The sequence below is a fragment of the Coturnix japonica genome, chromosome 1 (genome assembly GCF_054131305.1).
Source record: "Coturnix japonica strain WE chromosome 1, WE-NBRP24, whole genome shotgun sequence".
Classification (NCBI taxonomy): Eukaryota; Metazoa; Chordata; class Aves; order Galliformes; family Phasianidae; genus Coturnix; species Coturnix japonica.
The window spans coordinates 179,087,189-179,112,636 of record NC_140663.1 but is presented as its reverse complement, the minus strand read 5'-3'; the positions used below and the strand labels follow the sequence as shown (position 1 = coordinate 179,112,636).

Below are 25,448 nucleotides of genomic sequence, written 5' to 3'. Positions count from 1 at the left end.
GACCCTCCTTCAACCTGCTGCTCTGTGCCGAGTCTTTTCCCGTGCTCGTGTTTCCCCAGAGCAGTAACAGCGTCCAGATGTGGTTCAGCGGGGGCTGATAGAGCCGGGGCCGATCCCACCCCTCGCTCCTGGCGGTGCCCCGTGCACACGGGGCGGACGTTCAGCCCATGGCAGAGCTCCGTGGTGTTTCGCTGCCGCTCAGCTCCAGCGGGGCGCAGCTCTGAGCCACCATCCCATCCCACCCGCAGCCTGTTTCCTATTCCCTATTTCCTATTTCCTATTCCCCAGCTGCCCGTAACATCCCGCCTCGGGTGTGAGGACTGCGGGACGCGGTGCCCCCATGGAGGATCCTCATCCCCCGCTGTCCCTTCCCCGCGGGTTCGTCCCCGTCTCTCCGGTGTCGTGTCCCCTCGCGGTGGCGGCGGGGCAGCGCCGGTGTCGATGACGGCACGAGGAATGTTGCCCGGCCGGTTCCGCCGCGGGCAGCTCCGGGGCCGGGGCCGCGGTGCGGAGACTCTCGGGGGCTGAGCGGGACCGGAGCTCCCGGCCCGGCCGGGGCATCTCCGTGCCCGCATGGATCGGCCGAGGTGAGCGGGGGGCGATAAGGGCGGCTGGGGCCGGGGCTGAGAGCGGCGGGGTCGGGAGCTCCGCGCCCCACGGCAACTGTCCGGGAGCTTCACCGCCCCCCCCCGGGGATGCTCGGAGCGGGATCCCGTTGCCGTGGCGACCGCCGGGTACCGGGGATGCGGGGAGCGCGCCCGGAGCCCCCCCCACTGCAGAGCCACAGCCCGGGCGAGACCATCGGCGGGGCGCGGAGGGGGCGTTCGGTGCGATTCTCCCGTGGCCGCCCGTGGGTGCCCCTCGTTCCGTTCCCACCGTGGGTTCCGAGCGGTTCCCGTTGCTCCGCGGGTCCCGGCGTTGCGGTACCGGGGGGGTCGGGCTCCTCTCGTGCCGCCGTGGGGTCGCTCGGGGCCGCCCCCCCCCGCAGTGGTGCGCGCCGCTCGGGCAGATGCGGCTGCGGAGCGCGCCCAGCCCTGGCGCAGTCCCCGCCGCTCCGGGCCGGGCCGAACCGAACCGGGCCGGGCTGAGCCGAGCCGCGGAGATGCGCGCTGCCGCAACCCCGGCCCCGGCTGCCCGCGGCGGGGGCTGAGCCGAACCGAACCGAGCCGAACCGGGCTGGAAGGTGACAGAGCGGCCGCGGGGCGGGGCGGGCGGACGGGACACGGGAGACGCGGGTGGGGCGGTGCGGGACCGCGGGCAGCGCTGAGCGGGGGGGGGGGGAGCGGTGCGGGAGACGGGGGGGAGCGGGAGCGGGTGAGACCGCGGGGCGGGCGGGGGCCGCGCAGCGCCAAACCGGTGCCGGTTCCCCGCGCCCCCCCGGGGCGGGGCGGGCGGTGACGTCGCGGTGCCGGGCCTGCACAATGGCCGTCGGGGCGGGGCCGCGCCGGGGCCTGCAGCCGCGGGGCCGCCGCAGCGCCGGGAGCGGACGCGGGGCCGGGAGACAACGCGGCGGGGCGGGGGGGGCGGGGCGGGGAGCGGCGGTGCCCGCGGGGGGAACCGGGCGTGCGGGGACGGGGCGGCCGCTGGGCGACGGGGAGCGCTGCGGGGGCGGCGGTGCGGGGTGAGCGCTGCCGGGCGGGCGGGGTCGCTCCGGACCCGGTGCTGCGCTGCTTTAACGGCGGGGCGGCTGCGGCCGGGCGCGGTGCGGGGCTGAGCGCGGTGCGGGGCCCGGCGCACACTGACAGCCCCGCCCGCAGGCTGAGCGCCGCGGGGCCTCGGGGACGCCGCCATGGCGAAGCGGGAGGCCAACGCCAGCCCGGTGGTGCGGCAGATTGACAAACAGTTCCTGGTGTGCAGCATCTGCCTCGACCGCTACCGCAACCCCAAGGTGCTGCCGTGCCTGCACACCTTCTGTGAGAGGTGAGCCCCCCCCTCCGCCCCATAGCGCTGCACCGCATCGCGGCTGCTCCCTCTGCATCCCCTCTGCATCCCTACTGCATCCCCGCTGCATCTTGTTGCGCCTCCATTGCATCCCCGCTGCATCTCGTTCCACCCTCACTGCATCCCCGCTGCATCCCCATTGCGCCTCCACTGCACCCTCGCTGCGTCCCCGCTGAATGCCGGCCCTGCTGCATCTCCCTCACGACATTCCTGCTGTGCCCTGCTGCCTCCAACTGCATTTTTGCTGCATCCCCACTGCATTCCTTCCCCTCCCCTCCCCCATGTGCTGCACTGCATCCACCAAAGCGTTTTCCCTGAAGACTTCTCACAGGAGGGTCTTTGCTGCACCCCCAGTGCCTGCACTGAGCATCTGGACCCCCCAAAACCCACTACACCCTCACAGTGTCCCACTGTGTCTCTGCTTGTACCCTGACCCCAACTGCACCCCCCAACTGCACCCCACTGCACGTGTCCTGCATCCTCAGTGCATCCCCCACCGCACCTCCTGCAGGTCAGTGTGCTCACTGTGCTCCACTGCACTCACGCTGCATCTCTGCAGGGCCCCACTCCTCCCGCTCTTCCCTCCCTTCCTGCAGCTCCTGCAGGAGCAAAGTTGGAGCTGCCATGTCCCACCGTGTCCTGCTGAGCCTGCACTGCACCTCTCTGCATCCCTGCTGCCTCCAGACAGCGCCTGCCTGCATTCCCTCTGCCCCACTGTGCCACCCCGCACCCCTTCTGCATCCCTAATGCCTCCAGACTGCATCCCCACCGTGTCCCCACTGTGTCCCACTGTATACCTGCTGTGTCCCTGCTGTGTCCTGCTACCTCCAAGCTGTGCAGCACTGCATCCCCCTGCATGTCTCCAGCACAAGATGGGGCCACTACACTCACCCTGGGAGCTGGGGTCCTGCTGCTCCCATGGCCCTGTAACCCCCACAGTTTGGGCTGTGGCTCCAAGGTTGCTCCTGTCCCACAGTGCAGGGTCTGGATGGGGTGTGGGCGGGGGGAGACTGTAGCATGGCTGAGGGCTCTGTACTGACATCTGCTTTCTCTGTGCCCCCCAGGCCCCTGCTCGCCCCGGCACTCCCCTGCTCCTGTCTGGCACAGCCCTGTCCTATCTATCCATCTGTCTGTCTGTCTGTGGCCCCACGTCGAGGTCTCATGGCCAGCTTTCCATGGGCTGTGTCTCCATCCCCACCCATCCTGTCCAGCCCCCAGCTCTGTCCCATGCTCCTGCCACATGCACTATAATGCACCATGGCACAACCCGTCTGTCCGTCCATCTCACCATCTGCCACCCCATCAGTCCCATCCCTTCCTCCCACCCATGTACCCCAGTGCACCCCATCTGTCTGTCCTTCCCCCATCGGACCCCCCAGCCCCATCCCACACACCCTATTGCACCACGTCACAGCCCCATCCATCCACCCATCCATCCATCCATCCACCCATCCATCCACCCATCCATCCATCCATCCATCCATCCATCCATCCATCCATCCATCCACCCATCCATCCATCCATCCATCCATCCATCCATCCATCCATCCATCCATCCATCCACCCATCCATCCATCCACCCATCCATCCATCCATCCATCCATCCATCCATCCATCCACCCATCCATCCACCCATCCATCCATCCATCCATCCATCCACCCACCCATCCATCCATCCATCCATCCATCCATCCATCCATCCATCCATCCATCCATCTCTCCACTGTCCATCTGCTCCCCCAGCCCTGTCCTGTGCACCCTGAAGCACTGTGGTGCAGCATCCCCTCCGTCTGTCCACCCTTCCAGCCCCTCCTTCCATGCCTTCCCCATTCACTCCAGTGCACCCATCAGTCCATCTTCTCCCCAGCCCTTTCCCTCCATCCCACCCTGTGCCTCTCAGTGCCCCGTGGTGCAGCCTTTGTCCCCCCGCCCACCCCATCCCGGTGCCCACCGCCCCGCTCTCTGCTGCGGGCGGCCCTGACCCTCTCGTTGTCCCCGTTCTGCCCCAGGTGTCTCCAGAACTATATCCCGCCCCAGAGCCTGACCCTGTCCTGCCCCGTGTGCCGCCAGACCTCCATCCTGCCCGAGCGCGGCGTGGCGGCCCTGCAGAACAACTTCTTCATCACCAACCTCATGGAAGTGCTGCAGCGCGACCCCGACAGCCGCGGCCCCCACCCCGGCCCGGGGCTGGACCCCGTCAGTGCCGTCACCGGGCAGCCCCTGTCGTGCCCCAACCACGAGGGCAAGGTGGGTGGTGGTGTGTGGGGGGGGATGGGGGGCGGGTGTGCCACCAAAGGGGGGGCCCTGAGCGCCGCTGCCGCAGGTGATGGAGTTCTACTGCGAGTCCTGCGAGACCGCCATGTGCCGCGAGTGCACCGAGGGCGAGCACCGGGAGCACGTCACCGTGCCGCTGCGCGACGTGGTGGAGCAGCACAAGGCGGCCCTGCAGCAGCAGCTGGACGCCATCCGCGGCAGGTAGGGGCTCGTGGCGTGGGGGGGTCGCGGGGTGCCGGGCCGGTGGCCGCCTTCTGTGCCCAGCGCCGGCTCCGCAGGCTCCCGCAGCTGGCGGCCGCCGTCGCGCTGGTGTCGGAGATCAGCCAGCAGCTGGTGGAGCGCAAGAACGAGGCGGTGTCCGAGATCGGCAGCACCTTCGAGGAGCTGGAGAGGGCCCTGCAGCAGCGCAAGGGGCTGCTGGTGCGCGACCTGGAGGCCATCTGCGGGGCCAAGCAGAAGGTAGCGCTGCCGGTGCCGTGGGACGCGGGGCGCTGCGGGGCGGTGCGGGATGCTGACACCGGCCGGTCCGCAGGTGCTGCAGGCGCAGCTGGAGGTTCTGCGCCAGGGCCAGGAGAACATCCTGAGCAGCTGCGCGTTCACGGAGCAGGCGCTGCACCACGGCACGGCGCCCGAGGTGCTGCTGGTGCGCAAACAGATGAGCGAGAGGCTGAGCGCACTGGCCAGCCAGGAGTTCCCCGAGCACCCGCACGAGAACGACCAGCTGGACTACGTGGTGGAGACCGACGGCGTGCGGAAATCCATCCTCAACCTGGGCGTGCTCATCACCACCAGCGCCACGGCGCACAAGACGGTGGCCACGGGCGAGGGGCTTCGGCACGCGGTGGTGGGGCAGCCCGCTTCGCTCAGCGTCACCACCAAGGACAAGGACGGCGAGTTGGTTCGCAGTGGCAGCGCCTGCCTGCGCTTCGTGGTGACGGGGCCGGACGGCGGCGCGGCCGAGAGCGAAGTGCAGGACAACAAGAACGGGACCTACGAGCTGCTGTACACGCCGCGTTCCGAGGGCGACTTCCAGCTGTCCATCGCGCTGTACGGGCAGCCCATCCGAGGGAGCCCCTTCCGTGTCCGCGCCGTCAAAGCCAGCGACGTGCCGCCGTCCCCGGACGACGTGAAGCGCCGCGTCAAGTCCCCGAGCAGCGGGCACATCCGGCAGAAGGCGGTGAGGAGACCGTCCAGCATGTACAGCAGCGGCAAGAAGAAGGAGAACCCCATCGAGGACGAGCTCATCTTCCGCGTGGGTGAGCGGCGCTGGCGCTGCGGGGCGGTGGGGGCGCGGCGTCCCGCTGACACCCGTGTGTGCCCACGCAGGGAGCCGCGGGAGGGAGAAGGGCGAGTTCACCAACCTGCAGGGCATCTCCACCTCCAGCACCGGCCGCATCGTGGTGGCCGACAGCAATAACCAATGCGTGCAGGTACGAGCCCCTGCCCCCTGCCGGCCCCCGGCCCTCGGCCCGGCTAACACCCCCCCCCTCCCCACCCCCCTAGGTGTTCTCCAACGAGGGGCAGTTCCGGCTGCGCTTCGGTGTGCGCGGCCGCTCCCCCGGGCAGCTGCAGCGCCCGACCGGCGTCACGGTGGACATGAACGGGGACATCATCATCGCTGACTACGACAACCGCTGGGTCAGCATCTTCTCCCCCGAGGGCAAGTTCAAGGTGAGCGGGGGGGGCCGGGGCGGGGGGCGCGGGCACGGGGTGCCCTCTGATGCCCATCGCTGTGCAGACGAAGATCGGCGCCGGGCGGCTGCTGGGTCCCAAGGGCGTCGCGGTGGATCGCAACGGGCACATCATCGTGGTGGACAACAAGGCGTGCTGCGTCTTCATCTTCCAGTCCAACGGCAAACTGGTCACCAAGTTCGGCAGCCGCGGCACGGCCGAGCGGCAGTTTGCAGGTACACTCGATGGTAATACCTTGGGCACGGCCCTCCTCCTTACTGCATGCCTTGGGCTGCCTCTGCTCGGGGCCGGGTGAGTACTGCGCTCTGCCAGCGCTGCCCTGCGGCACCACAGCACCAGGGATGAGGCTGGGACCGGGCTGGGCTCGGGGCTTGGATTCCAGCTCTGTGTTCTGCGCTCTGGAGCTGGGATCAGGTTCTAGGTTCCAGTTCTTGGTCCTGGTTCTGGATCTGGTTCTGGTGCTGCATGCTGGGGTTAGGGTTAGGCTCTTGGCTTCTGGGCTCTTGATTCTAGCTCTGGGCTTAAGTTCTAAGTTCCATTTCTGGGTCCTGGTTCTGAATTTAGTTCTAGTTCTGGTGCTGGAATTAGGCTCAGGGTTCCAATTCTGGCTTCTGGTTTATGGGCTCTGAGCTTGTGTTCCAGGTTCTAGTTCTGGGTCCCAGTTCTGGGTTCTCATTTTGAGTCTTGACTCTGAATGCTGTATTCTAGGGCTGAGATCTAGGTCCAAGTTCTGAGATCTGGTTCTGGGCTCTGGGCTCAGGTTCTAGTTTTACATTCCAGATTCTGATTTTAGGTGCAAGGTTCTGGGCTTGGGTTCTAGGTCCCTGTTCTGGATCCAAGTTCTGAGTCCTGGACTAAGGTTCTAGGTCCCAGTTCCAGGTCTTGGCTCTGGTGCTGGACTCTGAGTTCCTCTTCTAGATTCTGGGATCTGGCTTCCAGTTCTGAGTGCTGGATTCTTGGTTCTGGACTCCAGTTCTGGGTCCTCGTCCTTGGTCTTATTTCTCAGTCTTGGTTCTGGGTGCTGGGCTTTGGGCTTGGGTTCTGGATCCCAGTCCTGGGTTCTGGCCACATCTCTGGGTTCTGCCCCTTGGGTTGGGTTCTGGGTCCCCCCAGCTCTGCGCTCCCTGGGGCCGGGCACTGCCTGCACTAACGCTGCCGCGCACATTAACCCCACGGAGGGGTCCCGGTGCCCCCAACCCCTCTCAGTGCTGCTCCTCCAGGGCCACATTTTGTGGCGGTCAACAACAAGAACGAGATCGTGGTGACGGACTTCCACAACCACTCAGTGAAGGTGAGTGGGGACACCCCATGGAGACACCCCATGGAGATACCCCATAGTGATGCCCCATGGAGACACCCCATGGTGACTCCCCCTCCCCAGGTGTACAATGCGGATGGAGAGTTCCTCTTCAAGTTCGGGTCACACGGGGAGGGCAATGGGCAGTTCAACGCGCCCACCGGTGTGGCTGTGGATGCCAATGGGAACATCATCGTGGCCGACTGGGGCAACAGCCGCATCCAGGTGGGTCCTGCCCTGTTCCTGCCCCCCCTCCACGGCCCATTGGTGGCAGTGGGTCTGGGCAGGGATTGGCTCTGGGCAGGGAGTTGGGTGCGTGGCCCCAAATTGGGGCTGAGTTGTAGTGTTGTTAAGGTTGTGACAGCCCACAGAGACCATCGAGTCCAACAGCAGAGCTGTAGAATTGTTGAGGTCATGGGATCATTGATGGGGGCAGATGGGAGCAGGGCATGGGCAGGGTTGGTAAAGCCATGGGGATGGTGTAGGGACAGGGTGGGGGGCACCAGGGTGGAGATGGGGTCTGTGTGCCCATGGGGACTGCTGAGCAGGGACGGGAAGTGTGCCCGTGGGGCTACAGGGGTGTGGGTGGATGTGGGGGCTATGAAGGGACATGTGTGGGTCCTGGTGTGCCCATGGGGGGCTGATGGGGATGGGTTGTGTGTGCCCATGGGGGCTGATGGGGATGGGTTGTGTTTGCCCATGGGGGCTGATGGGGATGGGTTGTGTTTGCCCATGGGGGGCTGGTGGGGATGGGTTGTGTTTGCCATTGGGGTGGAGGTGCAGGGATGGACGTGGTGCCCATGAAGAGCCGTGGGGTGGGGATGGGGCTGCGGACACAGGTCGGATGCGGCGCCCGGCGTCAGTGTCGCATCGTGGGCGTCCCGCAGGTGTTTGACAGCGCGGGGTCGTTCCTGTCCTACATCAACACGGCGGCGGATCCGCTGTACGGCCCGCAGGGGTTGGCGCTCACGTCGGACGGGCACGTGGTGGTGGCGGACTCGGGCAACCACTGCTTCAAGGCGTACCGCTACCTGCAGTGACCCCGCACGCCGCTCTGCGGTTCCGCCCCCCCCGCGCTGCACTTTAACCCCGCGCGGCGCGGAGCGGAGCCGTTTTCCCCGTTCCCCCCCCGCCCCACGGCGCCGTGATGCTCCCGGGGGTGCGTGGTGGGAGGGCGGGGGGAGGCCGAGAGGGGGGGGAAGGAGCAGGGGGGGCCCGCAGCCCCCACGCGCGGTGTATGTACAAATCAATACATAATAAATCGATACAGAAATGTTCGGACGGGGCCACGTCCCGCGCCGGGGCGGGGGGATGGAGGGGGGGGGGCAGCCGAAAGGTGGGGGGGGAGTGGGGCGGAGAGGGCGCTGCGGGACCCCCGGGCCGGGTGCGGGGAGCGGGTTTGGCCTCAGCGCCGTGTCCCGGTGCGGGTCGCGTTGCCCTCCCCCCCCCCCCCCTCCCATTCCCGAACAAACAGCGGCGTTTCCCAGCACGGTTCGGGGGGGGGGGATCCTTATAGGAAGCGGTTGGGACGGCTCCAGCCCCACCTGCGCTGCCAGGAGGTGTCAGTGCCCGGCCATGACCCCCCGCGTTGTGCAACGGGCCCGGAGGTGGCGCAAGGTGTGTGTCCCCCCCCCCCGCGGAGCGCATTTAAAGCGGCGGCGGCGGCGGAGCTGCACCTCACACCATGGGGGGGGTCACGGCCGCGCTGTGCCTCGCGGCGCTGCTGGTCCTGGTGGGCGGACGGCCGCTGTGAGTGTGAGCGGGGCAATGGGGCGGCAATGGGGCGGCAATGGGGCGGCAATGGGGCGGCAATGGGGCGGGGGGGGGGTGCGAAGGGCACTGGGGCTGCAGGAGGACCGGGCGGGGGGGGGGCTTGCACAGAGCGTTGGGTGCGTACAGAGCTTCAATAGGGGAGGGGGATGCATAGGGAGGATGTGTAAGGCGGGTGGGCTTCGGGACCCGGGGGTCCATTTGTGCTCCTTCAGTGCGGGGGCTGTGCCATGACCTTCGGTGCTCGCCCACCCCCAGGACTCAGCACAAACCCTACACACCTGGAGATGGGCGCCCTCATGGGGCCGAGCCCCCCGGCAACGACACCGGTGAGAACTGTGGGATGGGGACACGGGTGGGACGGTCACGGAGGGCGCTGTGAAGCTGCGGGTCTGTGCCGGGAGGTGTGTGCCGACCTGAGCTCCCCCTGCAGCCCTGGCCCAGATCTGCGGGGATGGGGGCGGCTTCGACGCTGCGACGCTGAGCGAGAACGGCACCATGCTCTTCTTTAGAGGTAGGGAGGGGGCTGGGGGCGCGGGGGGTGTGAGGGGAAATGTGGTCAGGGGGAGATGGAGGTGGCACTGGGAGGGGGGTAATGGGCTGTGGGTTAAATGAGGGGGAGAAGGGGAGAGGATAGGAGGGATGTGGGAGGTGTGGGGGGGTGTGGCACTGGAGACTGGGAGGGAATGGGGTGTGTATGGGGATGGTGTGTGGGGGGGGATGGGGGAGCTGGGGTCTGTAGGGACCAGAGGATATAGGGAATGTGGATAAATGAGGGATGGAGGTGGGCCGGGTTGGCTGTGGGGCAGAGCTGTGGGTAGCACAGTGCTTATACCCAGGAGGGGACGTGTGGGAGACCTCGTGGGAGAGACCCCAGCTCCACAGCCGCCCCCTGGCTGAGTCCTGGCCTGAGCTGGAGGGTCCCGTGGACGCAGCGCTGCGCATCCACCGCCGAGACCACCCCGAGGAGCACCAGAGCCTCTACCTCTTCCAGGCACAGTCCCAAGCCGGGGGTCTGGGCAAGGGGACCCTGAGCTGGGGGTGCTGGGTGGGCAGCTCCAGACTGGGAATCTCGGACTGCAGGTCATGGGCTGGGGGTCTGAGCTGCTGGATCCCAAGCTGGGGGTGCTGGGGTGGGGAGTCCCAGGCTGGGCACCCTGGGCTTGAAGTCCTGGACTGGGCTGCTCCTGGGTGTTGGGGGGCTGCCCCTGTGTCCTCATCCCTGGGCTGCCCATGAGATGGGTGGTCTCGAGGCCCTGATCTGTTGGTTGCGTGCCAGGGATCTGTCCCAGGGCCACCCCCATAGGGTTGGCCAGAGCTGGGAGCTGTGGGTCTGAAGCTGTGGGGTTCATTGCAGGGTGAGAAGGTCTGGTCCTATGCCGGGGGGCAGCTGCGCCCCAATTTCCCTCGGCTCATTGGGGACGAGTTCCCGGGGGTCCCTGGAGATCTGGATGCTGCCGTGGAGTGTCACCCCGAGGAGTGCGGTGGGGAGACCGTGCTCTTCTTTAAGGGTGAGCGCAGTGTGGGGGGCTGTGGGGCGCCCGGGGCTGCGTGGCAGCGCCGCATTGTATGAGCCGCGCTGCCCCCTATGAGCCGCGCTGTGCCAGACGAGCCGTTCCGCTCCCGTGCGCAGGGGATCGGCTGTTCGCCTTCGACCTGGAGCTGCGGAGGACGAAGGAGCGCCCTTGGGGTGCGGGGCCGTGCGACGCGGCGCTGCGCTGGTTGGAGCGCTACTACTGCCTGCAGGGCACACAGTTCTATCGGTTCAAACCCCTCGAAGGGGCGGTGCTCCCCGGGTACCCCCGTGACCTCCGGGACTATTTCATCCCCTGCCCTGGCCGAGGTGAGGGTCCCATGGGGCTGTCCCAGGGATCTGCAGCCTTGTGACATCCCAGGGACCCACCCGGGGGACTCACAGACTGGAGACGTACTGAGGACTCACATACTCAGTGGGGATGCACTTGGGGAATTCGCTCTGGGGACCCACCCTGGGGTGTCCCCTCCATACAATGGAAACCCCACTGATCATGCCAGTATCCCCCATCCCCATCCCCATCCCATCCCCATCCCATCTCCATCCCCATTCCCATCTCCATTCCATCCCCATCCCATCTCCATTCCATCCCCATCCCATCCCCATCCCATCCCCATCCCCATCCCTATCCCATCCCCATCCTCCATCCCCATCCCCATCCCCATCCCCATCCCCATCCTCCATCCTCCATCCTCCATCCCCATCCCCATCCCCATCCCCATCCCCATCCCCATCCCCATCCCCATCCCCATCCTCCATCTCCATCCCCATCCTCCATCCCCATCCCCATCCCTATCCCATCCCCATCCTCCATCCCCATCCCCATTCCCATCTCCATTCCATCCCCGTCCCCATCCCCATCCCATTTCCTGACCCATTTCAGCGCTGCCTCCAACCTGCAGGTCACAGACATGTCAACACCTCATGGGGTGACACTGGTGACCGCTGCAGTGGGCAGCCTTTCCAGGCCATCACCTCCGATGACAGCGGTCGCATCTATGCCTTCCGTGGTGAGGGGCACAGGGGGTGGTGAGGGGCTGTGGGGCTGTGGGGCTGTGGGGCCGTGGTGCTGATGTGTCCTGCAGGTGGGCTGTCATTCCGGCTGGACTCATGGCGGGACGGGTGGCACGCGTGGCCGCAGGGACACAGCTGGCCGGGTCTGCAGGGGGACGTGGATGCCGCCTTCTCCTGGGATAAGCGCATGTATCTGATCCAGGTGGGCCCCATTGGGGATGGTGATGCCTGGGGACATTGCTTGGTACTGGGCCTTCATGGTGTCACCGCCAGGAGAAGGGCGGTGTGGTGGCACAGCAGTGTCCCTCCATGGCTGTGTCCCTGATACCTCCAATCCATGCCAGAACTGTCCTCATCCAGGGGCAGCCCCACAGCCCTGACTGTCCCTATGCCCACCCCATACCCATCCTGTGCCCACCCACTGCATGACCCCACGTTCCTCTGCCCACCCATGCCCACAAACTCCTGTGCCCATCGGTGCCAGTCCTGTCCCCATGCCCACCCACGACTTTCCCCACTCCCACCCTGTGCCCACTGATGCCCACCCGCTCTGCAGGGCTCGCAGGTCTCCATCTACCTCTCGGGCAGAGGCGGCCACCAGCTGGTGGAGGGGTACCCCCGGGCTCTGCAGGAGGAGCTGGGGGTCCCCAAGGCAGATGCCGCCTTCACTTGCCCCGGATCCGCAGAGCTCTACGTCATCACAGGTGGGCAGTGGATGTGTGGGGCCGGCTGGGGGCTGGAGGGGGGTCCCCGTGGCACCGGGTGACACCGCTGTGTCCACAGGGAACCGCGTGTGGCGCGTGGACTTGACACAGAGCCCACGGCGAGTGGATCGGCCGCGGCCTCTGCCCCACGATGGAGTGGACGGGGCCATGTGCACAGCTGAGGGCGTCTACCTGCTGCGTGGGGACAGCTACCACCACTACAGGGACGTGGCTGAGCTGCTGGCTGCCCCCCTGCCCGCAGCCCCCCGCAGCATCGCTGCCGATCTGTTCCGCTGCACACAGTGAGAGCAGCCCCCACCCCAGGCTGCAATAAAGGCTGTGGAGACCCTGCCCTGCTCTGTCTGTGCCTCAGTGTGAGGGCGGGGAGGTCGGTGTGGCTGGGCAGTGATGGGTTGTGATGGGCTCTATTGGGTTGTGTTGGGCTGTACTGGGCTGAATTGGGCTGTATTGAGCTGTGTTGGGCTGTATTAGGCTGAATAGGGCTGTACTGAGCTGAGCTGTGCTGGGCTGTGTTGGGCTGTGCTGGTCTTTATTGGACCGTATTGAGCTGTGTTGGGCTGTGCTGGTCTTTATTGGACCGTATTGAGCTGTGTTGGGCTGTGCAGTTCTTTATTGGACCGTATTGAGCTGTGTTGGGCTGTATTGGACTGTGTTGATCTGTATTGAGCTGTGTTGGGCTGTATTGGTCTGTGTTGGGCCGTATTGAGCTGTGTTGGGCTGTGTTGGTCTGTATTGGGCTTTATTGAGCTGTGTTGGGCTGTATTGAGCTGTGTTGGGCTGAACTGGGCTGTGTTGATCTGTATTGGGCTGTATTGGTCTGTATTGGGCTGTATTGAGCTGTGTTGGGCTGTATTGGTCTGTACTGGGCTGTATTGAGCTGTGTTGGGCTGTATTGGGCTGTATTAGGCTGAATTGGGCTTTATTGAGCTGTATTGGGCTGTACTGAGCTGCGTTGGGCTGTGTTGGGCTGTATTGGGCTGTGTTGGGCTGTATTGGTCTGTATTGAGCTGTGTTGGTCTGTGTTGGGCTGTACTGGGCTGTACCGGTCTGTGCTGGGCCTTGTGTACTCAGACTGGGTATCAGAACCGATTTCTCCCAGCAGTGGTTGTGCAGATCGATGCCGCTCCGTGCCGAGCCGAGTCGCGCTGCTCAGTGCTGCCCTCCGCTGTTCGGTGCCGGACCGAACCGGGCCGAGCTGCCCCCCTGGTGCTCTCCCAGCTCCCGCCGTGCTCCGTGCTGTGCCGTGCCGTGCGTGTGCCGTGTCCTCACGTGCCGTTCTGCGCTATCCCGTGCCGTGACATTCCGTACCATTCCGTTCCGTACCGTTCTGTGCCGTTCCGTTCCGTACCGTTCCGTACCATTCCGTTCCGTTCCGTTCCGTTCCTTGCCGTGCCGCCCCGCAGCATCCCATTCTGTGTCACTCCGTACCGCTCCGCCCCGCACTCGGAAGCGGAAGCCGGTCCCCCCCCGCACCCCCCCGGCAGCGGAGCCGCCGCAGGTACCGGAGGGGCCGAACCGGGGCCGCTCCCCCCCCCCCCCCTTTCCCCGGGTCCGCAGCTCGGCGCCGTGCGGGGGGTGGGGGGGTTCCGCAGTGCGGGGGGGCGATGCGGGGAGCGAGGATGCGGCTGTAGGGGGGGGGGAAGGGAGGGAGGACTGCGGGGGGGTCACCCTCTGCCCCCACTGCCCCCCATAGGCCCCATGGACGCGGAGCTGCCGGCGCCGCGGGGGCTGTAGGAGCCGCACACGAAGGTGAGAGCCGGGCGGAGCGGGGCTGGGGGGGGGGGAGAAGCGGGGGCCGGTTTGGGCCGGGGGTGCCCCGCACTGATACAACCCCCCCCCCCCCCCCCCTTTGTACCTCCACCCGCCCCCCAGGCCCCACCATGTCGGGGGCGCTGAGCAAACGCAGCGATGTGGCCAACGACAACAGCTGCCTGGGCCCGGCGGGGCTGAGCCTGGCGCTGCACGGCCCCCCCGAGGCGCTGCCCCCCCCCGAGGAGCCCCCGAGCACCAAATGGCTGAAGGACGGGCAGAACCTGCAGCGCCGCGCGGCCGAACGCGACCAGAACCGCAACGAGGTGCGGCCGAACCACGAGCCGTCGGAGCTGAGCGCCCGCAACGCCCGCAACGCCGCCGGGGGGGGAGCGCCGCTGATCGAGGACGAGGAGGAGGAGGACGACGAGGAAGAGGACGAGGATGAGGACGGCGACTCCACGCCGGTGCAGAGCGACCCGACCACGGGGGAGTCGGAGCCCAGCGGGGAACGGGCCATGAGGGAACCGGGCCGCAGCGCCAGCCGCCTCTTCGGGCCCCGCAGCGGAACCGCCAGCGACGAGGACTCGAGCTGGGCCACGCTCAGCCAGGGCAGCCCGGCCGGCAGCTCCCCTGACGATGCAGGTGGGCTCCATGTGCTGGGCAATGCAGCCCCCGGCCCCACAACCCGGTGTGAGACAAGGGGGGTGGGTTTAAAGTGAGACAGGGGAGGTTCAGGTTGGATCTGAGGAGGGAGTTTTACACCCAGATGGTGGTGACGCACTGTTCACAGGTTGCCCAAGGAGGCTGTGGATGCCCCATCCCTGCAGGCATTCAAGGCCAGGATGGATGTGGCTCTGGGCAGCCTGGGCTGCTGGTTGGTGACCCTGCACACAGCAGGGGGTTGGGATGGATGAGCACTGTGGGCCTTTGCAACCCAGGCCACGCTGTGACTCTGATTCTATCAGTGATGCTCTGCCCTGCAGCCCCACGCACTGCCCTGCAGGCTGCAGGAGCTGCTCCTGATGCTCTGCCCCCAAACCCACACACAGTTCCACAGCCCTGTGGCCTCCAGCCCCCACCCTCCAGCTCAGACCTGATGCTCTGCCCCACCATCCCTGGCTCCACGTGCCGCCCTGCCCTGCTGTGCCCATCCCGGGTCCTTGGCTGCGTGGCCTCACCTCCCTGCCCCAGCCCTACTATGACCTGTGCCCCCATCCCGCAGCCCCACAGCACAGCGTTGCCCCCCAGGCCCTGCCCAGTTTGTACCCCCTGCACTGCATTGCTCCGGCCATGCTGTGCACCCCAAGCCTCCTCCATGCCATGTCCCCATGCTGTCCTTACTCGCATCATTCCTGCTGTGCCCTCGCTGTTCCCCAGCCCCCTTCCCTGCTGTGCCCCACCCCTGCAGCCCCGTCCCCATTTCTCCGTCCCCGCAGCCCGGCCTCCCCCATCCGCACATCCCACCCCCTGTTGGTGCTTCCCCAGACGATGCCGTCAGCGGTTGCCAGGGAAACACCAGGGCTGGGGTGGGCAGGTGAGGGATGGAGATGGACCAGGATGAGGATGGATGGGATCAGGATGGACCAGGATGGGGATGGGGTGCGGTGGGATGGGCTGGGGCCGCCCCACAGCCCCCAGGACCCCTCACCATGGGGGGCCGTGGTCTGGCTGTGCCCTTCCCTTTCGTCATGCAGCCCCGTGCCCTGCCTGGCTCACTGGGGGGACACAGCCTCATGTCCCCCCCACCCCCACGCCCCATAGATTCCTTCTGGACCCGCAACTCCTTTGAGACAGACTCAGACCTGCCCGCGGGATGGATGCGGGTGCAGGACACCTCGGGCACCTATTACTGGCACATCCCCACCGGCACCACGCAGTGGGAGCCTCCAGCTGGGCTGGCACGTGGCTCGGGGGGCAGCACCCCCTGCGAGGAGCAGTCGGTGAGTGGGGGGCAGGTGTGGGGCTGCCCCATGGCACAGCATGGAGCTGAGCCGCCCGCTCTGCCTGCAGCTCGCATGGACCGGCTTCGCCCCGGCTGAGCGCTTTGATGACGGTGACTTCTGGAAGGTGAGTGTCTGTGTTTGGGGTGGGAGGTCGCACTGTGCCCAGCCCTGATGCCCCCTCTGCTCCCCCAGGACCCCACAGCTGAGGAGGAGGTGGATGGTGAGCCTGGAACGCAGGATGTGGAGCCACAGGCACCAGACCCGGCCTCTCTGGGTGGCAGGTGGGGGGCGCAGGGACTGAGCTGGGGCACAGCAATCCTGTGCTTGGGGCGATGCCAGGAGCAGGTGGTGGCAGCTGGTGGCGATGATGACAGCTAACCTCACTCTTGCAGCTCGGCTGTGGCTGAAGAGGATGAGCCCGGCTCGAAGGTAGGAGGTGGGGGGGGGGCTGAGCGCCGCCCTCTCCTGGTGGGGGGGCTCCTGCCCAGCTCCCCCTGCCCGAGCATCACGGGGGCACAGTGCTGTGAGCGCTGCGGGGAGGGCTCTGTGCTGCCCTCACTGTGTGGGGTTGTGGGGCCGGGCTGTGCCCACCCCGCCGTGCCCCACAGAGCTTCGCCGTGCGCTCGCTGGGCTGGGTGGAGATGAGCGAGGAGGAGCTGGCACCTGGCAGGAGCAGCGTTGCTGTCAACAACTGCATCCGCCAGCTGTCCCTGCACCAGCACGACGCGCCCGGCGCATGGGGGGGGGTGAGTGCCCCCCACGCACCCCACATCCCCACCCCACGCTGCCCACGGCCCACACCTCCCCATAGCCTGACATTGCCCTCCCAGGGCCGGGCCATGCTGCTGCTCCTGCAGAACCAGACGCTGAAGCTGGTGGATCCGCAGGACCAGAGCCTGCTGCATGCACAGCCCGTGGCCAGCATCCGTGTATGGGGTGTGGGGCGCGACAGTGGCAGGTGGGGGCAGGGGGATTCGCGGTGGGGGCGGCATGTCTGGGGCTGTGTGGGATCCTCTGGGCATGTGGAAGGGGCACTCGGGGCCCACGTGAAATCTGGGGGGCATGGAGGGGGTCTAAGTGCAGGGGGTGGGCATGGCACAGGGCCTGGGGTGGGTCTGTGCACCTGGGGGCGCGGGGGGGTCCTGTGCATGCAGAGCGCTGGGTGATGGTGCGTCTGTTTGCATGTGGGTGCAGGGTGCGGGGGGTCCCATGCATGCAGGATGTGGGAGATCCATGTGTGTGCAGGGAGTGGGGCTGGGGGTCCTGTGCTTTGAGGGTGCGGGGTCCTGGGGTGCGTGGGAGCCTCGTGGGCTGGGTGCTGGGCTCTGTGCTTTGGGGTGGGGCTCACCTGGCCTCGCTGACTCTGTTCTCTGGCTCTCTCCTGCTGCTCTGGCTGGGCACCCAGGGAGAGGTAGGGCAGCACCACAACCTCAGCCCCTGCCCGCATTGTGCTGCGCTGGGGGCTCGGCGCTGGGCAGGGGGTGTGTGGGCCCTGGGGTGTGGTGCTGGGGGGGCTCTGAGCGTCGCCTTTCCCTGCAGGGACTTCGCCTACGTGGCGCGGGACCAGCTGACGCAGATGCTCAAGTGCCACGTCTTCCGCTGCGAGGCCCCAGCCAAGGACATCGCCACCAGCCTGCACGAGGTCTGCTCCCAGGTGAGCCCCCCCCTGCCCAACCTGCCGCCCCCGCCGTGGGATGGAGGTGGGGGCTGCGGTGTGAGAGCCACGGCCCCTGCTGCCCCCAGATCATGGTGGAACGGCGCAGTGCCCGGGCGCTGGCTAACGGCCTCTCCGTGGACGCCTCCAGGATGGTGGAGATCCCCTTCCAAGGTGCGGCGCAGTGGGGCCGGGGGGCTCAGGGTGGGTGGGGGGGTTGTGCAGGTGCTGCATGCAGTGACATTGTCTGTGCCCGCAGTGGAGTTCCCAGCGCCCAAGAGCGAAGTGGTGCAGAAGTTCCACGTCTGCTATTTGGGCTGCGTCCCCGTGGCCAAACCCGTTGGTGAGCGCTGGGGGGAGTCGGGTTGGGGTGTCCCGGAGGTGCCGGCACTGTGGGGAGTGGTGGGATCCTCCTGCACGCCCCGAGCCCCCCACCCCGCTGTGTCTATCCCAGGTATGGATGTCATCAACGCGGCGCTGGAGGCGGCGTTGGCCACCAGCAGCAAAGAGCACTGGACGCCCATCGTGGTCAATGTGGCGCCGGCCACGCTCACCATCACCCACGAGCAGGTGCGGTGGCCGCGTTCCCTCCCCCTGCTCCCACCCCGTCCCCGTTCGGCCCCAACCTTGTGCTGTGCCCGCAGACCGATGCGGTGCTGTGCGAGTGCCGGGTGCGGTTCCTGTCCTTCATGGGTGTGGGCCGAGACGTTCGCTCCTTCGCTTTCATCATGGCCAGCGCGCCCGGCGCGTTCCGCTGCCACATGGTTTGGTGTGAACCCAACGCGGCGGGGCTGAGCGAGGCTCTGCAGGCTGCCTGCATGGTGAGTGACCCCCCCCGGCCCCCCTCGCCCCCCGCCCGCCCCGCTGTGCTGACCCGCTGCCCCCCAGCTGCGCTACCAGAAGTGCTTGGACGCGCGGCCCCAGGCGTCCAGCTCGTGCCTGCCCGCACCGCCCGCCGACTCGGTGGCCCGTCGGGTGGGCTCCACGGTGCGCAAGGGCGTGCAGAGCCTGCTGGGCAGCCTGAAGCCCAAGCGCCTGGGGGCGCAGACGCCGTGACGGGACGGAGGCGACGGGAGAGCAGCCACCGGAGCCCCCCCCGCTGCCGGCAGGACGGCGCCGGGACGGGGCGGCCGCGCCGGAGCCGCGTGCCCAGCGGGGCGCGTGTGTGTGTGTGTGAATGTCTCCGGCCGCATCCCACCCGTGGGTCCCGGTGCCGTGGGGCGGGGGGTCGGGCCGTGTCCTGCCCCGCGCGTGGGGCTGGGGCGGGGCGCCGCCCGCCTGATGCATGCGGTCTAACCTGCAGCGTGGGGACCCTCGGGGGCCGCCCGGCTCCGAGCCGCCCCCTCCTGCTGTAACAGAGATCTGTGTCGTACTAAATAATTAATAAACCCATTCCACCAGCCCGGCCTGCCCCCATCCGACCGTCTCTCCACCACCACCAGCCTTTATTACACAGCCCGGGGGGGACCCCTCCTGTCCCCCCTTCCCACACCAGCGTTCTCGGGGTGCCCATCCCCATCTCCACGGGTCCCACATCGCTCTCAGCAGAGCCGCCGCTGCCTCCAGAACTCCTGGATCTGCCTGAAGGGTCTCGTCGGGCGCAGGGGGCGGCACAAGTTGGGGTCGGCGGAGCGGCCGGTGCGCAGTGCACAGAGCAGGGCTGCCTTGCAGGCGTCCAGGCACGGCTCACGGGGAGGGTGTCCCTTGTGGAAGTGGTACCAGAAGCGCTGGAAGAGCCGCTCGTCGTCCTGGAAGCGGCGGATGAGCAGATCCCAGTCGCTGGGGAAGGCGCTGGCCATGCCGTACGCCTCGCGGGCTCCATAGAGGCGCTGCCAGCGCGGCTCAGCGCCCGGCGCGTTGGCCTCGGTCAGGTTGAGGATGAAGGTCTCGTGGTCCAGCACGGCGTGTGAGCTGCCGGGGTAGGAACCATCCACCTCATACACACGGTACCCTAAGGACAAAGGTCAGAGACTGAGAAGAGCTGAGGGCTGGGGATGTGCAGCACGGCCAAGGGAAGGCTATGGGGGGACCTCGCCGCAGCCTTCAGTACTTAAGGGGAGCTTATAAACAGGAGGAGAGCAACTTTATGTGGGCAAATAAGGACAGGACAAGGGGGAAAGGCTTCAGAGTAAAGGAGATGAGATCTAAGTCAGATGTGAGGGGGACATTCTTTCCCCAGAGGCAGCGAGGCCCCAGCAGTGCTGCCCCAAGTGTGGGCGCCCCATATCTGGAGGTGTCCGAGGCCATGGATGAAGGGTCTGGGCAGCCTGAGCTGGGGAGGCACCCAGGCTGTGGCAGGGGTGGGGCTGGGGGCTTTGGGACCCTTTGGTCCATCCCAACCATTCTGGTATTCTACGATCTTTAAGGACTTTACCAACTCAGGGCATTCTATGGCTTTACAATCTATAAGGTCCCATCCAACCCAACCTTCAAGGACTCTTCCAACCCAACCACTTTGTGGTTCCACCGCAGCGTTTGGGGTTGTGGGGTCACCACCAGGAGGGTGCTGGACTGAGGGCTCACCAGGGTTGAGGCTGATGTAGGTGGTGACACTGGGGGCCACAAAAGCCACGGACACGGGCCTGGTCAGTGTCTCCTCATCATAGAACATCTCAAACTCATCCACGTGCGTGTGCCCAAAGAACTGCGCGGCGATGGTGCCCTCAAACCTGAGTGCAGGGAGCTGCAGTGAGTGTGGCTGTGCTGGGCTGTCCCGGGTACCACCCATTCCCCATTGGTGGGGCTGCTTGGGCAGCCCAGCGCCCCCCCAGCCCCCCACCACTGACCAACCTGTTCACGATGCGGTAGTAGTTCCAGCTCCAGCTCCGCAGGCAGTGTGCGGGGGGGATGTGCCCGATGATGTGCACCTGGGAGGGCAGTTGGGACAGCGCTGATAGTGGGCATGGGGGGTATAGGGCTTTGGGAACCCCCCATCCCATTGACCCCCACCTTCTCGCCATCACGCTCGGCAGCCTCCAGCACCCCCACGAGCCACTGCAGCTGCCCCGCAGGGTCAGTGGAGTTGATGAGCAGCCAGAAGTTGCCCTGGGAGCAGAAGTTCATGTTGAGGGACACGAGGCGCAGCCCCGGCCACACCTGAGCCGTGTAGAACCCAGCAGCTCTGCAGGGAACGAAGGGCCAGAGAATCACAGAACCTCAAAGGCTGGAAAAGGCCTCCAACATCTCCAACCCACCCCCAGCCCAACCCACACCGCGTCCCTCCGTGCCACCTCCCCACAGTGCTGGTGCTGGTGACCCCACAGCTCCCTGCAGCCTGTTCTGGTTGGACCTGATGGTCTCACGGGTCACACAGAAACACAGAATGACCCGGGTTGGAAGGGACCTCAAGGATCATGTAGTTCCAACCCCCCTGCCTGGCAGGGCCACCAAACATACACCTTTACTAGATCAGGTTGCCCAGGAGACCCCATAGATCCCCATAGACCCCATAGATCCCCATAGAGACCCCATAGATCAGGTTGCCCATGGCCCCGTCCAACCTGGTCTTGAACACCTCCAAGGACGAGGCATCCACAACCTCCCTGTGCAGCCTGTTCCAGGGCCTAACCACTCTCCTAGTGAAGAACTTCCCCCTAACATCCAACCTAAATCTTCTCTCTTTTAAGTTAAAACCATTTCCCCGTGTCCTGCTATTGTCAGCCCTTTCAAAGAGTTTACTGCCCTCCTGGGAGTAAGTTCCCTTCAGGTACTGAAAGGCTGCAATGAGGTCACCCCACAACCTTCTCTTCTCTAGGCTGAACCTTCTCTTCTCTAGGGTCCTTTCCAACCTTGTGATTCTACGATTCTGTGACTCTTTGGAGGAGAAATTTCCCCTCATTCCCAACCCGAACCTCCCCTGCTGCACTTTGAGCCCATCACGGTCAGCACTGTGCTCAGCACCGGCTGCATCGTGCCCGCGCCTCCCCATTGCGCAGAGCCCGGAGCCCCCCGGCCCCAAACCGGCCCCAACCCGGCACCCACCGGAGGGTCCTGAGCGCGTCGGGGGGCAGCCAGTCCTGCCAGGCCTCGGCCATGGCGTCGTAGAGCCACGCGGCCGATTGATTGCCGCGCACGTAGGGCGGGGGGAAGGCGTTGACGGGGGTGGCCTCGTGGTTGCCCACGGCCGGGAACACCGGCATGGCCCCGAGGCGGCGGCGCAGCAACGCACTGACGGTGCGCAGGGCCAGCAGTTGATCCTCCCGGCGCTGCTGCCACACGTCGTGAGCCGGGATGTCGCCGGTCCAATACGCGGCGGCGAAAGGCCCCGTCGGGGGCAGCGCGTCCAGCAGCGACTCGATGGTTCGCAGCGGGAGGTCGCACTTGCCGTATTCGCCCCAAAACCCGGCACCGCCCGCACCGGGCAGCGCGGGGCCGCGGCAGCACAGCGGGTCTGGGCACGACGGGTCGCTGCCCGCCGCGTAGCGCCGGTCCCAGTGCACGTCGGTGAGGAACAACACGCGGGCGGTGGGAGCTCCGGGCGGCGGCGGCTGCGGGGGCCGCACCGGGGGTTTGGGGGCGGCGGGCAGAGACACGTTCCAGGAGCCCAGGATGTCCCAGCGGCCGCAGCTCGGGCCCAGCAGCAGCCCGCACGCCTCGGTCGGGCGCAGCACGGAACGAGCCCAGGCGGCCACCACGTCGCGCTGGAAGAGCTGCACGGCCTGCTGGCAGATCTCGGCACGGGCCAGGCGCAGCTCCCGGCACAGCCCCGCGGCCACGCGACCCACGCGCGCCACGTTGGGCTCCAGCTGCGGGGAGCGGGGAGGTGTGAGGGGCTGTGGGACCCGCAGCGGCTGCTCCTTCCCCTCCTGTGCCCCTCACTTATCCTCCCCTCCCTATCTTCCCCTCCTGTTCCCTTCCCTTCCCCATCCCTACTGTTACCTTCCCCTTCCCCTTCCCTCCCCTCCCTGTTCCCTTCCTCTTCCCCTTCATTTCCCTTCCCTCTTCCCTTCCCTTCCCCTTCCCTTCCCTTCCCCTTCCCTTCCCTTCTCCCTTCCCCTTCCCTTCCCTTCCCTTCCCTTCCCTTCCCTTCCCTTCCCTTCCCTTCCCTTCCCTTCCCTTCCCTTCCCTTCCCTTCCCTTCCCTTCCCCTTCCCCTTCCCCTTCCCCTTCCCCTTCCCCTCCCCTGTTCCCTTCCCCTTCCTTTTCCCCTTCCCGTTCTTACCCCATCCCCTTCCCCTCCCCCGTTCCCTTTTTCCTCCTCTCCCCGTTTCCTTCCCTTTATCATTTCCCTCCCCGTCCCGTTTCCCACCCCCCGTTGCCCGCTCCCCCCCCCCCGGTGTCCCCGTCCCGTCCCGTTCCATCCCCGCCGTGTCCCCGCCCCCCCGTCCCGTGACCCCACACAAGCCATGACCCGTCCCGTCCCGTCCCGTCCCTGCGGGGCCGTCCCGAGTCCCGCCCCGTCCCCGTGACCGTCCCAGCTCTGACCCCATTCCCGTTCTCCCGTTCTCCCCCGTCCCGTCCGTCCCGTTCCCGGTCCCGCCGATCCCGGACCTGCAGCGCGATGTCGAGCGCCCCGAACAGCAGCCGGCAGCCGGGGCACGTCAGGTTCCGCACCCCCAGCGCGGCCCCGCGGCCTCCAAAGAGCGACACCGGGAGGCGGCTCCGACGGCACCGACGGCACCGACAGCAACGTCAGCACCACCGGGAACAGGACAGCGCCCAACCGGGACCACCGGCACGGGGACACCGGGACACGGCGAGACGCCATCACGGGACGGCGACGGGGCGGGGATGATGGGGGCGGGGGCTCATTAAAGGGAGGGGTCTAATTAAGGCGGGGCCTAATTAGGGGCGGGGCCTAAATAGGGGCGGGGCCAGAGCACGTGGGCCGGAGGAGAGCGGCCTCCGAGTAAACAGCGCCCGGGGCACGACGGGAGGGTGTGGGGTATTGTGGGATATGGAGTCCGTGGTGTATTATGGGAAATTGAGTCCGTGGTGCATTATGGGAAATGGAGTCCGTGGTGCATTATGGGACATGGAGTCCCATTGGTAATTGTGGGAGACAGAGCGCCGTTATTGGCATTATGAGAGATGGATTCCCATTGGTTGAGGTCAGAGATGGATTCCCATTGGTTGAAGATGGATTCCTATTGGCTGAGGTCAGAGATGGATTCCCATTGGTTGAGCTCAGAGATGGATCCCCATTGGTTGGGGTCAGAGATGGATTCCCATTGGCTGAGGTCAGACATGGATTCCCATTGGCTGAGGTCAGAGATAGATTCCCATTGGCTGAGGTCAGAGGTGGATTCCCATTGGTTGGAGTCTGAGATGGATTCCCATTGGCTGAGGTCAGAGATTGATGGTGTCTCATTGGGGCCATGGGAATGATGGAGTCCTGGTGGTAATTATGGGACATTGAGTCCCATTGGGGCATTTTGGAGCCTCTGTCCTTGTGGGGATCAGGGATGGAGACCTACAGGCGCTTATGGGGGATGGAGTCCTGTGTCGGAGATGGAGGCTGATGGGTAATGATGGGAGATGGTCCTGATGGGGACTGGGGGAAATGGGCTCCCAATGGGGCATTTTGGACATGGAGTCCCGGAGGGAGACCGGGGAAGATGGGAGTCCATTGGACATTATGGGATATGGAGGTCCATTGGACATTATGGGAGGTGGAGATCCATTGGGCATTATGGGAGATGGAGATCCATTGGGCATTATGGGAGATGGAGGTCCATTGGGCATTATGGGATATGGAGGTTCATTGGGCATTATGGGATATGGAGATCCACTGGGCATTATGGGAGCTGGTGCCCTGCTGCAGGTCTGGGGGGACATGGAATCCCACCTGGGACTGGGGGACGTGGAGTCCTGTTGTGGCACATTCAGAGATGGAGACTTGGTGGTCAACTCAGAGAGTTGAAGTCCCATTGGGTCAAGGTCAGAGGTGGAGTTGTACTGGGGCCCTATGAGAGATGGAGTCCCATAGGTCATTGTGGGAGTCCCACTGGTAATTATGGGAGGTAGAATCCTGTATGGGGACTGATGGACATGGAGTCCCACTGGGGCTTTTTGGAGATGGAGTCCTGCTGGGGATTTGGAGAGATGGATCCCATTGGGCGCTGTGGGAAGTGGAATCATAGAATCCTTACAGTTGGAAGGGACTTTTAAAGGTCGTGTAGTCCAACTGCCCTGCAATACACAGGGACACCACAGGTAGATCCGGTTGCCCAGGGCCTGATTCAGCCTCTCTGCAAAGTCTCCAGTGATGGAGCATCCCCCACATCTCTGGGCAGCCCGTTCAGTGCCTCACCACCCTCACTGGAACAGACTTTTTCCTTCCATCCAACCTGAATCTCCCCTCTCTGAGCTTGAAGCCATTTCCCCTGTTGTCACCACAGACCCTGCTCAAGAGTCTGTCCCCTTCTTTCCTATTGCTGCCCTTTAGATACTGACAGGCTGCTCTCAGCTCACCTCGCAGCCTTCTCTTCCCTTCTCTTCTCCATCTGCACAGCCCAGCTCTCAGCCTGTGCTCATAGGAGAGCTGTTCCATCCCTGGATCATTGCTGTGACCCTCCTCTGGATGCTCTCCAGCAGCTCCATGTCTCTCCTGCACTGAGGACTCCACATCTGGACGCAGTGCTCCAGGTGAGGCCTCACAGCACAGAGCAGAGGGGCAGGATCACTCCCTGACCTGCTGGCCGTGCTGCTTTGGTGCAGCCCAGGATGCAGGTGGCTGTCTGGGCTGTGAGGGCACAGTGCTGGCTCATGGACAGCTTCCATTCATCAGCACTGTCAGGCCTCTTTTGGTAGGGCTGCACTCAAATCCTTTACCTCCCAGCCTGTATTGGTAATGGGGGTTGCCTCAACCCAGGTGCAGACCTTGCCCTTGGCTTTGTTGAACCCCATGAGGT

At 65.7% G+C, this 25,448-nt stretch overlaps 4 protein-coding genes across 12 annotated transcripts; 3 read left to right on the top strand and 1 right to left on the bottom strand.

Moving 5' to 3' along the window:
* The first annotated feature begins 458 nt into the window (after window positions 1–458).
* Window positions 459–8,481, top strand: TRIM3 (tripartite motif containing 3). 6 transcript variants are annotated; one of them, XM_085536704.1, is made up of 12 exons: window positions 459–587; window positions 1,758–1,920; window positions 3,951–4,188; window positions 4,265–4,416; window positions 4,494–4,674; window positions 4,748–5,471; window positions 5,542–5,645; window positions 5,719–5,886; window positions 5,954–6,122; window positions 7,128–7,198; window positions 7,289–7,429; window positions 8,092–8,481. In XM_085536704.1, exons 2-12 carry the CDS (start codon window positions 1,790–1,792, stop codon window positions 8,242–8,244), a joined length of 2,232 nt encoding a protein of 743 aa, XP_085392830.1. In that variant the 5' UTR covers window positions 459–587; window positions 1,758–1,789; the 3' UTR covers window positions 8,245–8,481. The 6 variants fall into 6 exon arrangements, with proteins under 6 accessions (XP_085392830.1, XP_085392828.1, XP_085392829.1 ...); XM_085536702.1 differs by having other exon boundaries at window positions 5,954–6,134; XM_085536703.1 differs by lacking the exon at window positions 459–587 and adding an exon at window positions 1,044–1,183.
* A 397-nt stretch (window positions 8,482–8,878) lies between these two features.
* HPX (hemopexin) lies at window positions 8,879–12,577 on the top strand. Its single transcript, XM_015852563.3, has 10 exons — window positions 8,879–8,953; window positions 9,233–9,303; window positions 9,408–9,488; window positions 9,814–9,968; window positions 10,332–10,485; window positions 10,608–10,817; window positions 11,411–11,518; window positions 11,594–11,724; window positions 12,079–12,226; window positions 12,306–12,577. Exons 1-10 carry the CDS (start codon window positions 8,889–8,891, stop codon window positions 12,530–12,532), a joined length of 1,350 nt encoding a protein of 449 aa, XP_015708049.2. The 5' UTR covers window positions 8,879–8,888; the 3' UTR covers window positions 12,533–12,577.
* A 577-nt stretch (window positions 12,578–13,154) lies between these two features.
* Window positions 13,155–18,996, top strand: APBB1 (amyloid beta precursor protein binding family B member 1). 4 transcript variants are annotated; one of them, XM_085536707.1, is made up of 15 exons: window positions 13,586–13,745; window positions 13,941–13,996; window positions 14,120–14,641; window positions 15,761–15,939; window positions 16,010–16,066; window positions 16,135–16,223; window positions 16,335–16,371; window positions 16,551–16,688; window positions 16,773–16,900; window positions 17,482–17,596; window positions 17,686–17,770; window positions 17,856–17,939; window positions 18,051–18,166; window positions 18,241–18,417; window positions 18,485–18,996. In XM_085536707.1, exons 3-15 carry the CDS (start codon window positions 14,128–14,130, stop codon window positions 18,650–18,652), a joined length of 1,887 nt encoding a protein of 628 aa, XP_085392833.1. In that variant the 5' UTR covers window positions 13,586–13,745; window positions 13,941–13,996; window positions 14,120–14,127; the 3' UTR covers window positions 18,653–18,996. The 4 variants fall into 4 exon arrangements, with proteins under 4 accessions (XP_085392832.1, XP_085392833.1, XP_085392835.1 ...); XM_085536709.1 differs by having other exon boundaries at window positions 13,598–13,745; window positions 16,551–16,900; XM_085536708.1 differs by lacking the exon at window positions 13,941–13,996 and having other exon boundaries at window positions 13,657–13,745.
* Window positions 18,997–19,024: 28 nt separating this feature from the next.
* Window positions 19,025–23,333, bottom strand: SMPD1 (sphingomyelin phosphodiesterase 1; the record flags this gene model as incomplete). Its single annotated transcript, XM_015852558.3, is given in 7 exon segments — window positions 19,025–19,547; window positions 20,120–20,265; window positions 20,387–20,463; window positions 20,546–20,717; window positions 21,578–22,341; window positions 23,086–23,147; window positions 23,150–23,333. Coding segments are annotated over 7 exon segments (1,815 nt in total), but the record flags the coding sequence as incomplete, so codon positions are not given.
* Between the last annotated feature and the right edge of the window lie 2,115 nt (window positions 23,334–25,448).